General features: G+C 43.3%; 2 protein-coding genes across 9 annotated transcripts in view; one reads left to right on the top strand and one right to left on the bottom strand.

Moving 5' to 3' along the window:
• Nucleotides 1–4,876, bottom strand: GUCA2B (guanylate cyclase activator 2B (uroguanylin)). Its single transcript, NM_001197038.2, has 3 exons — nt 4,713–4,876; nt 1,713–1,902; nt 1–970 (listed from the first exon to the last, which is right to left on the bottom strand). The coding sequence occupies exons 1-3, from the start codon at nt 4,785–4,787 to the stop codon at nt 903–905; spliced, it is 333 nt and encodes a 110-aa protein (NP_001183967.1). The 5' UTR covers nt 4,788–4,876; the 3' UTR covers nt 1–902.
• Nucleotides 4,877–5,816: 940 nt separating this feature from the next.
• DISP3 (dispatched RND transporter family member 3) overlaps nt 5,817–16,340 on the top strand; it is a 117,532-nt gene continuing 107,008 nt past the window's right edge. For 3 of the 8 annotated variants that reach the window (XM_046903169.1, XM_040651196.2, XM_046903165.1), the window contains exons 1-2: nt 5,817–11,073; nt 13,356–14,274. The gene's annotated coding sequence lies outside the window, so the exon portion shown is untranslated. The remainder of the gene's footprint in view (nt 11,074–13,355; nt 14,275–16,340) is intronic. The other 5 variants (XM_046903172.1, XM_046903170.1, XM_046903168.1 and 2 more) reach the window with 4 other exon arrangements.

Below are 16,340 nucleotides of genomic sequence, written 5' to 3'. Positions count from 1 at the left end.
TTATCTCGAACCTTTATTTCATGTACAGTAGCATACAAACATTGGTAGACCCTTTCTTCACAAACTTCCACTCAAAAATAAAAACAAGGCAATGTTTTCCTTTCAAAGCGATTCCAGCATTGCAGCTTGGACTTCCTTTCTCCTAAACAGAGCTTAACAAACATCCGCCAAAAGAAGGGGACTTCTGTACAACCATGAGCAAAAGATTACTAGCTCCTGTGCTCTTCTACATCTGTTCTGTAAATTGGCATTAAATATTAGTACAAGTAACAGATGGAGAACTTCCTAGCTATTAAAGTGTTGCTAAACACTTATGACTCGTCCCCAGGTTACATGCTATAGCTCCGTTACAATCAAACACATACCATGCCCAGACCTACAGGCACAGACATTTATCCAACCAACTGGATAGCTTGAGTTAGAAAAGATTACAACCCTATGCTGCTTAGGTGTATATGTGTAGTGGAAACCAGATCACAGGGAGATTTAGATATTAAAAGGCTAGAGGAGACTACTCAGTTTGACCCATCATGTTCCAATCCAGATAAAATACTGGAAATTGAAACATTGAGTCCAGGATATTTTCACTCCAGTCAAGCATGATACAGCTCACATAGACAGCTCATGGCTCAAGGCAAGACAATGCTCAGTTCTTGGTTCTTCATGGTTCTTCAGCTTCTCAGATGAAGTTTAGTCTTCCTGTTGCCAGAACTGCATTGCTGGTATTACCTGATCTCACTACTTCAAAATTACCCTTAGTATGTCTACATGAGCTAACAGCTTCAGTTTGACTGCAGTGAAGATGAAGCCTAAAAGGTGATTTGTGAGGTTATGTGATCTTACAATACAAATGCACAAACTTCCTAGTTTGGCACGTTGTCTTTGGATTGTTTCATCCTTATTCAAAAGCAACCAGAGCAGGCAGCATTGGCACAGATTTCACACAAATCAGCTTCACTGGCAACCAAGCCTGTTAGAGAGAAAAGAGACTTTTAGTGACAAGGCAAATGAATTTCTTGGAGAACAGAGTGTTAAGTTATAGGGTAGAAGACCCCTTTCTGCTACTGTTCCATGAATTTTTGTGTACATTGATGTTATTGCTGGTACAAGAAAAAACTAGTTTTTGAGAAAATTTTGCTTAAGTAATGAAATCAAATCTGAACTCACTGGAGAAACAAGGGGAACATGTGGAGGCAAGAGGACAACAGGACGTATTATGAGAGGCTAACAAGGATGTGGCCTTAGATCCTCTGAAGCGGCTTGCAGAACCACAGCCTCAGTTATATTGGTGCTACTTCTTCCTAAGTTCTCCATGGTATTGGTAAACACAATATAATAAATTAAAAAAAAGGAGACACTGTAGGAGCCTGTTCAAGAATCACTGTATGTGCCTTGGAGGCAGGTAATGTCAAAGGTTGATTCACTTCATCTACATCTCACACCTCTTTTAAGGAACCTGGAAATACATCTCCAGTAGGAGGAAGCTTTTTCATGTCTACAACAGACTGATCTGCATAGGCTATAACTAAGCACTACAGGAGTTTTCTGGTGGGCCCGCAGCTATCGTACCCTTGCAGAAGGGCTGGTAGCATGGACTTCCAGCTGCCTTAGAAGTGACACAAGAGTAATTACACTTCTCTGGCTGCTACTTTTTCAATGTTTGAGGTTGAAAAGTGTGATAAAAAGGAAACTACGCAACATGAGCTACATACACAGCCTCTCGAAAATCATAGGTGCATCTTCTCTTTTACACACAGGTTGGAATTCCTCAGGGAGAGCTTTATCTTGACATGGAGAATACCCAGCCTTTGCAACCACTATGCGAGGGTTAATGACTTTGTTCTCATCCATAAGCTCCTTTAGCTTCTTCACAGATTCAAGGGAGAATTTCAAGTTGCCATCCTATGTAGACAGAAAGAGAAAAAAAACATGCATCAGGGAGTGAGACCTCAGGCAAATGCATTCCTTTTTGACTGAAGTCTGCTAAACTGTGACCTTTCCCCAAAAAAGCTGTACTATAAGGAAAAACTATGCTATAATGGTGAGACCTGGCCTGCATAGCCAGGGTTTTGTTTAAGCATCATAGTGAATGGAGGCAGAATTAGTACATTTTTCACTCCTGTGAGGGAGACTCGTAACATCCAGTGTAGGAAGATAAGGGCTGGGACTCTTCAGTCTAGAAAAGAAATGACTGGACAATATGTGGTAGAAATTTATAAAACCATGACTTGAATGGATGTGAAAAGGGATTTATTTTGTTCACTCATTCTTCTAGTATCCCAGCACAGAACTTTGAATCTTGGCTGTCATGTGCAATGCTCAAAACACAGAAGAGGATGAATCCCATCCTCACAAGATGTGGCAAGCATGAATTTACGACTTCCCACTCAATGGAGCACAAGCGACTGAGAACTGCTAATCGTGGCACTTCTAACTGAAAGATCACACCAAGGCTTTGGGAGACCAGAAGAGCATTCTGTTAAGTTTTACTCCATGCTTGAGATTGTTAGACCCTGTGCACCTGTTAATCTCAATTTCCTCGCAGTTTCAAGTGAATCACACTGTTAAGACAATAAACTTAAACTGAAGGTGTTGCAGTTGTTTAAGGTAAGTACGTAAATGTCCACAGAAGTCTGAAGAGAATGAAACAGCCAGCAAAATGATCAAGTAACACCTACCCATTCATAAAGTGGATTGAGTCCGCTATGGCATGAGACCAAATATTGCCAGTAGTCTCAAAGTCTCATTAGCTTGATGTTGAATTGTGTGGGTGTCTTTGGGCGGTGGTGGTGCTTAAAGAATCATAATAGATAAGCTACTATGTACGTGCATTTATTCAACAAAGTGAAACTATTTTCTACTTCTGATCAATTTGTGATTTTTGCCAGGATAATTTATCAAATTGGTTGCCTGTGAAAAATTAACAATCCTTCCAAAGACACAGTTCTAAATTCATCTACTGGTTGGAGACTCTAAAAGCATGAAACAGAAACAAAAAAGACAGGATTTCCACCAGGACAGTTCCAGAGAAACCATAAACAGTTGAAGTGAGCTTCATTTGGTCCTTTGCACTTTGGATTTCACCTACTTATTATCACTTCACAGTAGGAATGAACCCTGAGACATGTTTATGACCTGGTGACAAATCAAGCCAACCAACCAAGCAACCAAACAGAAATACCACCACCATCTCAGACAAGAAAGGTGTACTGGAGAGAACACAACATGAACAGCATCTTCCCTCCAAGGTGAAAATGCACACTGTTCTACTGAACTGACAGATTTTAACACAATCCCTCTCTAGTTTTTTCCAGTTTTACACACTTAGCAAATCAAGAGTGTCCAGATACTGATATTCAGCCCATAGGAACACTCCGCGAAGTCAAACAAGAGCTTCTGAGAGCTTCCCTTGCAGCTCTCAGAACATTTTGTTAAATTAATAACCCCTGTGACTTATTACAGAAGAGGGAAGAAAAGTCTTGGGAAGAATTTCAGAAAACAAGTTTATAAAGCAACTTTGTTCAGTGAGTAATTAGTCAGATCCTAAGGGAAATCAAGCAAACCAAGTCACAAGACTGCATCACACACAACACACTGCACGTTTTTTAAGGTTTTATCAAAGGCAGAGAAAATATGAATTTAGTGATTAATGAGATAAAGATTTCAGGTACAAAGAGGAACTAAAACTTCATAGCTGAATACTTTGCTACCCACCCAGAAGCAGTTATTCCCAGTTAGTTATTTTCTGTAGTCCCAAAAGGAAAACTGTTGCTTTATTTTTTTTTCCCCTATTAAATAGAAAACTGTCTGTTCTGTCTGGAGACTCTTGGTGTTAATTAATGGTTTGGAAGAAAAGAGGAGGTGAAACCTGCACACGGATGGGACCTTTTCACTCCTTGGAAACCTACTAAGCACACATGAAAAGAGTCAATTATTGTTTAAGAAGTATTTGCCCTCTTGGAACACCAAGGAAGTTATTTACACTGCAATCAAAATGAAACCTCCCAAACTATTCCTAGAGATCAGTGCAGACAAATCTAACATACTCTCGTGTACAGACACAAGTGCTTACACCTACCTACCTGCTTCCACAGTGCATGTACTGCCAATCATAGGTTCTGTGTATTTTGGGGTATTTGGTATTAGTTTCCTCTAATACCTATCACACAATCATGGAGTACATTAAGGTTGGAAAAGACCACTAAGATCACCCAGTCCAACCATCAACCCAACCCCACCATTAGTCCACTAATATTCCTTTAATATCATCACTACCCACCAATATTCCTTTGGATCAAACCAGTCATTTCTTTCACCTTATTTTTATATGTGACCCATCTGTAGGCTCCATCTCATAAGTTTACAGGTCATTTTCATAAAGAACTTTGTGCTTACAAACAGGCACAATGCTTTCTCCCCAGCTCATGCAACTTCACAACCTATGGAGTTCTCTAGGAAAAAAACTCTGGAAACACTCTGATAGGAATTTCAGAGCAGTGATGGGGCTGGAAAAGCTTTATGTATTTTAGGTGTTTCTAAACACCTGAACCATTTTACAGACAGAAAAACTGAACCACGGGGAGATGATGTCAGAGCAAAGCAAAAATCCAGCTTTATCAATTCAGATCAAGGCTCCTATCTTAATGACACCTCTTCACATCAGTATGTCACTGAGCTTGCAATACTTACAAGATAACCAGCATAAAACTCACCTGGACATAGACTGCCTGGGAGCTGTGCACCAGTAAAAGGAGTGCAAGGACTGTGAAGGACACCAAGCCTCTCATAGCACCTGCAAAGAGCAGCCTCTTCTAACCTGAATATCTTTTCTCCTTCCTTTTGTGTCTCTCCTCGTGCCCAGACTGTCTAGTTGTCTATCTCCTCAGCGCAAGAGAAGCTTTATAAAGCCTTTACATAGCATTTCCTCGGTAATTCATTAATCTAAACTCCCTATTGACATACAATAAACCCCCAGTGGAGTGCAGTTATCAGCTCCTTGGCTGAGGATGCCAGTCACACCCAGGCAAAGCCTCCTGTTTATGACACTCTCCCACTTTCAGAGACTGACCATGAAGGAATGCAAAACATTTGCCTACAACCAATAAATAGTCAAGATTGGTCTTAGCTCAAACACAGCACCTGAAACCAACCCTCCATGTAGGGAATGTACCCAGCTTTCTACCCACTTCTCTGTGACTTTCAGTCTTGCCCAGAAACATGGTAATAGCACGGAGATGGCAAAGAATCATACAATCATAGAATGCCCTGGGTTGAAAAGGACCACAGTGCTCATCCAGTTCCAACCCCCTGCTATGTGCAGGGTCACCAACCACCAGACCAGGCTGCCCTGAGACACATCCAGCCTGGCCTTGAATGCCTCCAGGGATGGGGCAATCAGCACACCTCATTCTGCTCAGTTATGGCCATCAAGAGCAGGTCCTGATATCCAACCTCCACCCTTTCTCCTCAGCCTGATGGTTTACAGCCAGCAATTTCAGCATCCCACAAAGTTCCAGTGGCTGCCAGCTCCTCCTGTTTGTTACTCTTTATGTGTGCCTTCATACAGGAGCATTTCACCCTGACTGCCTATTTGTCTCTTAATGCACTTCAGCTCCTTTAGACACATATTGCGCGCAAGCCTCAACTTCAATCCCCATACAACCCTACAGTTCACGTACGCGCATGCGCAATAGCGCCGAGTTCTCTGCCTGCTGGATTGAACGCAGCACAGTACTACATCCGCCTTTCCGCGCGCATGCGTAGTATCGCATGGAGGACCTAATACCATAGAGTCTGGCGGCGCAGAGCGGCTCGAAGAGGAGCAAAGCGACTTCCAGGCGGTCAGCAGGAGAGGGCAGGGCGATGTGCGGGGCATGCAAATATCACATGGTACTGTGCTAATCAGGGGGCCGCTGGGAGACCCAACCGGTGCGTTCCCGCGGCTCGGCAGTGAGTGGCAAAGGGAAAAGAGTGACGGATAGGTGGGAGAGGAGCAGCGAGAGCTGAAGGGCGGGAGGTGAGGCCCCGTCTGTTTTGTTTCCCTGCCGCCGCTAGGCGGGAACGGGCACAGGGCGCAGCCATATTGCTCTGAGAAATAAGCACTGCGCATGCCCGCTCAGGAGGCGCTGACACGCATGCGCAGAGCTGTGCCTGCAGTATCGCCTTTTACTCAGGGGGCGGCAGCAGAGAGCTGCAGTGGTGTTATGTCTCCGTGCGTGGTCTGGAGCTCTCCTCTCTGCTTCAGCGTGCCTTGGAGGCCTCCCAGTGCACTCTCAGGCTCCCCAGAGTGCTCCCAGAGCTCCTCAGCGTGCACCAGGGCAGCTTCCTGTGGAGAATCAACCTTAACATCCTTTGTGCTTGCACTGCTGCGGGCTGTCCTACAGCAGTTGGGAGAAGGGTGTTCCCAGTGTCGGGGCCTGTGAGGAACACAGCACAGAGGCCAATCAATTTGTCAGAGCCTGACCCCCCTATTGCTGCAACATCCTCATGTTTTCCCTCCTGTGATGACTTCCAAACGTTTTTCTGTCTTGCACACAGTGCTGGAGCTGCCCTGGGCTGTGTAGGATCAGGAAGATTGGGCTCCTCTGTCCCCTCAGAGTAAAATTGAAATCATAACCCTACAGGATTAGGTTATCCGCAGAAACATCCACCAGAGTGAAAGAGTCCTTCTAATCCCTTACTGATTAATATTCCACACTTGTGCCATCTCCCTGCACTGGAAGTTTCAAAAGTCACCTAATAATTAAGATTAGAATTTGTCTTAAGTAGCTTCCATACAGATTATTATTATCTGGTGATAATTCCATTCCTGAGCTGGTTTTGAGTGCTTTCTGGATCCAAATGAGCCAAAGAGAGCTGATGGCTTTAAGGGTATGGTTATTTACAGACCCCCTCCTCAGTGCCAGGGATGGTGCATTAAGAGCACTCCCAATACCTGGGAGCAGACTTTACTCTTCCTGCTCCACAGTTTCATGTTTGATCAGCGTATGGAACTTAGAGCTGGGAACTATCTACAGGAACAAAACCAAAGGCTGGATTGCAGATGCAGATAAAAGGCGGGTGCTTTGTTATAATGATAATAGCAATGATCCAAATAAACACATGCCTAGCAAGGGTTAAAATGGTCATTCAGTCATTCATCACTACTAACCTGTAGTGGCCTGAGCAAACGTCTCTTTCCACAGTGGATGAGAGGGCAAGATGATTTTGGTCTGTGAATCCCCTTTTGTCTTTATGTGCCAGAAGAACAGATGCTCTCAGTAAGGGGCATTCTCAACTATTTACTGTCTACAGTAATCTATTTGTTTCTGCTTACAGAAAGAGTGTGTGGCTCTCTAGGTTCCCTGTTTCTTGGAGCTACAGATGAATGAGTAAGCTTACACAGTATGTAATCCCAAGGAGCAGTATGATAGGGAACAAGTAAGAGAATATTTGAGAGATGGAAGATGTGATCCAAAGGAATGCCTGCTTTGTACAAAGGCCTAGAGAAGAGTTGCATGGGATGAAAACACACCTGCTTCATAACAGAGCACTTGCATTTGCCAGACTACTATTTCAGGGTCTGCCTTGCCTGTAGCTTTCTGCAGAAAAATCTGTTTGTGCCAGAATTCCACTCCTGAGCCAGGAGATAGTGATGAAGGAAGTCAGGAAGGGTACAGTGCACAATTCCAGCATGTCATGGGAATGTTTCCTTCTGCTTGTTTGGTCTGACAGAGATGATGGGAACCACAGGAGCAGGAGAAGCACTGTGACACACCAGGATTATTTTCCTTTCTATACCAGTGCTTGTTGTTATTCTCCATTTCCAGCCTCACAGAACCTGTTCTAGAGCTGAAATGGACCCTGTGGTGTATTTACTGCTTTTTCATTTTGGCCTTTGGTATTTTTCCAAAGAAGCAGTAATGGGGCGAGTTTGGGTTGAATCATGGATGTCCCTTGGATACTTCTACTGCTTCCAAATGGAGCACCTCCAGGAAACATACACCTATGAACTGTTGTTTTCCATAGGTTTTTCAAGAGCAGCATGGAGATGTGCATTGATTTTGATGGCAGGCAGTGTACAACAGGCTGCTCCTTAACCTGCCCACTGCTTGTTCTCTGCAGGATACCGGTCTGTGGTGAGAATTTTACCACCAAAGGAATTAGGAAGGCTTGTAGTTTGTTCTTGTCCAGGTTTGGGGCACAGAGGTTGCTACACCTGTTGGTTTTTATTAGTTAAATGTATGTTGAAGTCTACAAATAAATGCTACGACCCAGGTGGAACAGATGAGATGTGACTAAGTTCTTGGATGATTGATAATGAGCAGAGACTGGAAAATCAATTGTGTTAATTCCTGGCTTGTCACCAGGACGGAGAATTAATGAGAAAATCCATCTAACGTAATGGTATTTACATATTATACAGAATGTGATAAAATTGTCCTCAGGTGCTACTTGGCATCACAATTATAGGATTACTGTAGACGCAGAGGCAGGAACAGAAATCTGCAAGCACAAAAACTCCTTCACAAACAACAAACAAGTGACACTGACCAATGAGGAGGGCTGAAGAAAAAGCCAGGAAAGCAAGGAAGGCTGTCGGACTCCAGCAGAGATCTCTGAAGCTCTCGGTAATTCCTCTGCAGCACAGAGACCATGCAAATGTGTTTGAAGGAGAGGGGAACGCTGGTCTTGATCAGGAGTGACAGAAAAGCAAATCTGTCTCCTCAGCTGCCTCCTGTCCGCCAGGAGTTAATCCAGCTGAGACAGCGTCAGTATAATTGATGGTATATTGCTATATAAGTCATCCATAAACTCTGTGTGCTCAGAACACCTGCATCCCTCATGTTTTTCTTGTCAGCCCGCATCTCCTTGCTGTTGTGCTTCATATACCCTCCTGTCCTCCAGTCTACAGGTAAGTATGCTGAGTGCTTAAAATCCCAGCTGCTCCCAGGGCTGCTGAAAGGGGAATAAAGGGAGATGCTAGATAGAAAGCAGCTCTAAATCTCTTCAGTGTTTTCTCTCTGGAGATTTTGTTCAGGCTTTTTTCTTCTGTCTTAATGTGTCAAGGTCTCGGTTGCAGTGGAAAATTTTGGAAAAGAATGATAAGAAGTTCTCACTTCTGACAGGCAGAGAGCTACAGAAACAAGAGTCACAGGAATGGACCAGACCTCAGCTGCTCCTAGAGCTGAGCTCTGCTGTATCTTGAGCTGTGTTTTATAGCCTAGAAGTCCCAGTTTGCAAATATGCTTTGTTTTTGTTGGTTTTTTTTTTCTCTGTGCTTGAAATTTCAGAGAATTTCTACAAGGCATTGGTTATCTCCTTTATGTTGTGTTATCCTGAGGCTTTCTGCAAGGGCCCTTCTCAAAGTTTCATTGCCTTTCTTTGTATTAGCCAGATGCTACCGTGAGCAAGAGTTGTAAGGAGCCTCTTTCTACTGCAGTCTGCTTTGCAAAAAAGAGACACAGATTTTTCAGTTTCCAAGCTGCTTTAGCATTGTTTCCCAAGTTATTCTCTCTATTTGTAGACTTTGAAAGCTGGGCTGGGTGCAGTAGGAGACTGGTCTGGCCGTGAGTGTTTCAGAGCTTGCATGGTAGGAGTCCTCCACTGTGCTGGCAGGCAAGGAACAGGGACAGGCATTCCGAAGCTTTACTGTGCATGATCTGCTATAAAATTAAAAAAAAAAAAACAACATCCACAATGGAACAGTGTGGGTTCCAGTGTAGGTCACAGGGTGGTGACGCACTGAACAGGTTGCCCAAGGAGGCTGTGGATGCCCCATCCCTGGAGGCATTCAAGGCCAGGCTGGATGTGGCTCTGGGCAGCCTGGTCTGCTGGTTGGCGACCCTGCACATAGCAGGGGGTTGAAACAAGATGATCATTGTGGTCCTTTTCAACCCAGGCCAGTCTATAATTCTATGATACTTTGTGAGAATCTCTGTTAAATACCAGTATAAATGCACTTGTAAGACCTGGATTGTCTTGCTCCAAGAGGGTCATGGCTTGCCTGCAGCCTAGCAGGTTTCCTGCAATGCATCTCTGCTCAGCCAGTGGGGCATTCAGGAGCAGTGCACTGAAGCAGCCTGCTCAAGGCCAAACAATGAACTGATGTTGTAGCAGATGTAAGACCAGGAGGTAAACCATTTGCTTGTCCTTCTCCTGTTTTGCTGTTCATTTCATGGCAGAGGGAAGATGTGTTTAGAGATAGAGGGGGCAATAAAGGATCATTCTTTGCTGATGTGCAGAGAAATCTCAGTGCCCGAAGGAGTTGCACTGCAGTGCACAGTCCCTGCACTGTACCTATTCCTTGGAACTCCTCTCAAAGGAAGCACCTGCTTTGGACACATGTCCAAGGTGGCTTGTTCTTAAGGACAGCATATTGTTTCCCCTTCTGAATGTAATTGAATTCAGCCCTGACAAAGCTAAATGAAGTGGTTGCTGTTGCTGCCAAATGTGATTAAGAACAGAAAGCTCTCTGAGTAAAGCGAAAGTGAAACCCCAGGAGTTCTTAATTCTCTTGATTTCTGACAAATTTGTGGAAAGCTGGCTCTCTAATCCTCAGGCAGTTCTGCTTGGATCCCTCTGCACTGTCGAACTCCTGCTATGCCTGTGTCACATGTAGATCAGACAGGAAGGTCAGTGAGCAGATCATGCAGTCTCTACATGCCCTGAGTTAGTGGCCTCATAGAGAATAAATACACGTTTGGCTGGTTCCAAACTGAATCACTTGGGTCCAAGGGAGGCAGTCCATAATGATGCACTGTTTGCTTGGTTGATGCTCTGCATTTGTCTCCAACTTGCAGGGCTCATGGTAAATTCTTAGCTCAGTAGTGGGTTTTGTGTCTGTCAGTGGATGGTTGGACTAGATGATCTAAGAGGCCTTTTCCAACCTTACTGATTCTATGATTCTTTGATTGCATTTCTATTTTGTGCTGACAGGGAGAATGTCTATGTCTGTGTCTGTGTTACAAGGCTGAGCAGCCATGTTCCTGGACCTTGAAGAGCACTCAGGCATCAGCCTCTTCAAGTTGTTGCCTGGAGGGATTATGCCTTTGAAGATATGGCATGAAGAGATAGAAGCTTGAACTGAAAAACGTAAGTCCTACATAATAGCGTTTGACTGATGGAGTTAACTTCATTTTATTTCCTGGAGAAACGATGACAAGAGTTTCTTTGATTTGTTTGGTTTCCTTTGAAAATATCCTGGGCATTGTGGTCTGATCACAAGCATGTCTTGTGGCTGAATGTAGACAGCTACATCCTTCTTATGCCAGCTCATCTTTCAGAAGTGAGGACTCCCTTTCAGCTTTGAGAGTCTGTGAAAGAGGAGAACCTAAGGATGCATTTTATGACTTATCAACGAGCACTCTGAGGTTTCCTTGAAATTAATGATATGAGTTGCTCAGAAACTGAGAATGAGTGGTCGCAGGGGGAAAGGAAGGCATGGGAATGGGTCTGGCAAAAGAACCGCCTCTTGGGGAATAGTCAACAAAATTGAAATCTCAGCATGGCTTTTGCTGAACAAGACTTATACTTTGATGGGACTTCCATGGGACTGGTGGAGGTGTTGTCTATCAGCCATTTGAGATGGTAATAGTCCTGAATTGACTTTCAGGAAAGTTACCTTTGCTTAATTCTAGCTGGAGCATTTGTAGAGATTCATTATCTGGTTTCAGAGGTTCTTCTCATCTAACTAAACTCCTGTCTTAACAAGGGATTAATGTATTGCCTGCCAGGCTTTTAAATTATGATGGGTGAGTGGAAAATGATGGATTTGACCAAGTAACAAAACTTGATGTTCATCTTAGTGAAGCAGATATTTACATCCTTCAACAAAACAGAAACTCTGTGTGCTTCAAAAGCCTGAAATGGCTGTGGGACTGATGAGATGTAACAATAGGAATAAGGGAAAAGTTTATTAGCAATATCCCAGGAACTCAAAGGAGCTGAATAACTCATAAATCTTTCATGAATTTTACAAAAATGAGGGATGAAATCCTTAATGCTGCAGATGTATTTATAGAGATAGATAGAGATATATTTCTTTTGCCTGAGAATGTCTCGGTAAATTATTATCACTTGAAATTAAGGAACTATCTGGATATGGTTTATATTATTTTTCTGCAGTCTGAGAATCTATTGAACATTTTGTCTCATAGTATTGTGATCTCCCTCAATAGAAGGAATGGAATGGAAGAAATTTTTAAATATTAAACAAAACATTTGACTGTGAAATTGTAACTCCAAAGCAGGAATAGAATAGAGCAGGTAAATGAGATTGCACTCCAATTTATTTTGGAACCTCTGTGATTTCAGCCTGCAATAAATAATCTGATTTGCGCTCCTTATTCCCTGCCGACTTCTCAGTAAAATGTCTCCAGGAAACCAAATTTGCCAGTCTCCCAGTGAGGGGAAGAGCAGGGGAGAGCAGCTGGAGGATATGTAATGTGCATTTCTTTGTATCTCCATTTTTCTTCCACTGTTCTCGTTGTAATGGGGTCTGAGTCAGATCTCACTGCAGTGCTTGCTCAGAGCTCAATAGTGCTGATGATTTGGGACCCACAGCCTTATGCAGCCACACTGTGCCCAGGAAGGTTGGGCGGTGGCACAGATCATTTTATGTTGCATGACCTATACTCTGTCATGCCAGCAGAGGATTAGACTATAGATAAAGCCCACTGTCCTCAAAAACTTCACCTGGAAGGTTCAGAAAGAAATGAGGAGCAACTGAGGATAACTTAATGGCAACAGCAGGCTGCAGATTTAGTGGACAAGGCACATTGAGGAAAGGAGGTAATTTTGAGATTTTGCAGGCTTACAAGAAAGTTGTCATGTCTTATTCCAGTAGCTGTATTTCTTCCCCTGCTGGGAATCTAATCCTTTTTCATTTTCAGAGCTTTGCCCGTGATTCCAAAAGTGTGTCAGCCTCAATGCCAGCTCGTTAGCAGTGCATGGGGGCAAGAGGTCAAAAACCAGAATGAAATATGATATGGCAGCAAATGCTTTCTGAGCAAGGAATGAGAGAAAAATATGCCTGAGATTTCCTTTGCCTTTGTGTCTGAAGATGCTGTGCCTGGAATTGGAAAGATCTGAGGATCCATTCAAATGATCCTCGTTCCCTTTCCTAGCCTCCAGTTTAGCATACCATTTTAGTGTCTGTTCCCTCCATAAATAGTACCTCCAGACCCATTCATCTTCACTGTCTCTAAAATACAGTGAAGATCAACAGGATTCTACTCCCATTTCTTCCGTGGGCTCCCTTATCCTCTGTGCTTGGAGTCTCACGTTCTCCAGTTGCTGTACAGAGTACTGTGAGCAGACTGCACTGAGAGCACTGGAGGCTAAGAAAACACTCGGTATCCTTCTATCTTTTTCAGCAGATCTGACTAGAAAAGTGAAGATACTTCACAGTATGCTTGATGGAACCTCTCAGAAGCTCAGTGCTGACGAAACTTGTATTTCAGTGAGAGGATTATGGCTTTCTCTACTTCCATGCAGGCATGTAGTTAGATGCTGCACTGACCCTGCAGAGAAATGGGATGGAACCCACAACAGCCTGAGAGCTTCCATGAAATCCTTCAGTCAGTGGGATCTTCTCTCCCATGACACCCATCAGTGTTACGTGTTGACATGAAGGCAAACAGACACATCTTCCTAACATCTTTTTATTGGCCTTTTCGGAGAAGACATTGGACAGACAGAAAGGCTTTTCATCCCAATGTTGTTCAGTCTTGCACCCTTTCTGTCCAGCACACAGTGTGAAGGTTGGCTGGAGAAAAGGCTTTGGTTACATCACTAGATGGAGCTCACTATATAAGAAATGCTTGAGCAGTAAATGCATTATTGAATAAGCCGTTTTAGAAGATGGTGTGGGAGAGGTGGCAAAGTAATATGCGGGGGAAAGATGTAATGTGAAGAGAATGGAGCAGAGCATATGTTAAAGAAAGGGGGATGGTAACGAATGGGACAGTACAATCATAGAATCATTAAGGTTGGAAAAGACCACTAATATCACAAAGTCCAACCCCAGCCTATCTCCACCATGCCCACTGACCATGTCCCTTTGTGCCACATCTCCACAGTTCTGGAACACCTCCAGGGACGGTGACCCCACCACCTCTCCGGCCATGAAGCTCAAAGCTGTTTCTTTGGGCTGAAGATTTTAGCTGTGATTCAGTGATGCACATGTGAGGACCTGCCTTATTCCAGATTTGGGCACCTGTCCCGGGTGCACGTTGAGAAGGTGTGACTGATAAAGACAATTACTGCTGGACAGTGGCATCTTAGCAAGCACAGGTATATGTGGGCACATTGTCTCTGTATGAGATAGATTCCTCTGTGTTCACTCTCCATAACATTCATACTACCCAATCTTACAAGGCAGACAGGAAGGAAATTTTAAATTCAGTTTCTGTCAGCATCAGCATTAGAATCAATCAAGGAACTCATTGTTTGTCAAATCAGACAAATGGAGCAGAAATCATTCAAAGTGACAGTTGTAACTAAGCAACTTAGTCTGACTAGTGAGGGGTATAGAAAATGAAATTAGTGAAACGTTTTGGTGACTGATTTCAGATAACAGATCTGTTAGGTACAAAAGTCTCTCTCCAGATACATTTTGCAAAAGAAGGAACTGAAACTTGTTGAGAAAGTTTGTTTGATGTGATTTACTTGGTTAGGAAGCTCTTTGGGACAGGGATCATCAAGCTTTTTTTTTATGGTTATTCTGCACATAACACATGGGCTGCCTTCTGACACCAGCAGTCTGTGCATATAACTGAATTCAAACACCTAAAAATGGACAACAATCAGATTGAAAGTATTTAATGTATAGGTTGTAAAGGCTCAACGGGAGTCTTGTATCTGAGTATTACTTGTTATAGGTTGGTATAAGGCAGTTGCATCATGATAAATAAATCTGTCAGTCATTTACTGGTCGGTAGATATGTAATGTTTGATAGCCACATTATTAGCGTAGTATACATAGTGATGAAATGATGAGAGCAACACTAGGGCAGTTGTGCCAAAGCTTGGTATCCTGACGGACTGCATGCATCCCTGGGGCTAAGGGCTGGAATTGCCTTCACACTTCAGTCCTTGGCTTTTCAGGGTACAAATCAAGAGGGAGAACTGCTGGGCCAGTATCATTTCTGCTGTGGTTGAACCAGCTCAAGCAGAACCACACCAAGGATAGATTTGTTCACTTCTCCTGTTGTTCTTTTTTTGCTATTTCTCAGCTCTCCCTGGGGCTTTAAATCTAGCAAGGGAAAGATAGTATCTCTTACTGCCCTCATATCTCTTTGATGTTAGAGTCCTTAAGGCTTGGGCATTAACATCCTCCTCCGCAGCCAGCCAGTGACAGCAGCAGCATGTAGAGGCTGTAGTATCATTCTTCAGTTTCTTAACAGCGCGGTATAATGACTAGCTCTGTTAGCACATCATTGACACAGAGCATTACTAATTATGATGATTAATGGGTTTAATTTACTTAGAAAGAATAATGTGCAGTAATTCTATTGTCAAAACTGAAAATCTGGAGTTCCAGCTTTGGATCCTGTCAGCATTGTTGTTACAAATCCTTTTGTGTTGGAGAAAAGTCACTGTGAGATGTTACTTCCCACATGTTTCTGAACACAAGCTGCTTTGGGAATTTTCCTATCCACTAATAAGGCTGCTTTGCTACCAAAAAAGCAGAAATTCTGTCTTACTTTTTCTTTCACAGGCTTAAATTTTTATTTAATGATGCTTTTGTAAACAATAAATATTTATTACCCCCTGTGTGGAGGTGAAGGGCTCTGCTGTTTTTGTAGTGGTTGGAGAGAGAGAGCTCATGGTGGTAAAGAATACAAATGGCATTTCATTTGGGGCTGCAGGCTGGACAGGCTCAGTAGTGCTGTTTTCCAGCTCCTAGGCTGACTGGTACTGCCTGTCTCCTAGAAGTGAAGGAGCAGCGTTGGACGAAATTGCTTATCTCAGGATAGTTCCATGCTATTCTTATCAATGTGAAGTTTGAAAAAATCATTACAATTATCTGCAGTGTCAAAGCCTCCGAAAAGATGGGGCTCTGGCTGAGCTGATGCAAAAGTAGCATTAGTCCTCATGCATCCCATATCTCTCCAGGGCAGCCTGGCTGCTTCTCCAGTCTCTTCCCACTTCCCAAATCTGCCTGGCTGTGACTTTCCTGTACCAGACAGTTAATGTTTCTTAGATCAGCAAGATCACTGCTGAGCTTCGTAAGCAAGGCAGAAGAGGTCAGATACAGTGCACTGTTGTCTGTGATTCAGGAGTCTTTGCGGCTTTAATTGTTGATTTAATTAGCTCTTCCTGTGAGCTGGAAACATTGCACAGTGGTAAAATAATAA

This window comes from Gallus gallus, chromosome 21 (genome assembly GCF_016699485.2).
Source record: "Gallus gallus isolate bGalGal1 chromosome 21, bGalGal1.mat.broiler.GRCg7b, whole genome shotgun sequence".
Lineage (NCBI taxonomy): Eukaryota > Metazoa > Chordata > Aves > Galliformes > Phasianidae > Gallus > Gallus gallus.
Note: the sequence above shows the minus strand (reverse complement) of the source record. Positions and strands in the feature narration are given on the sequence as shown.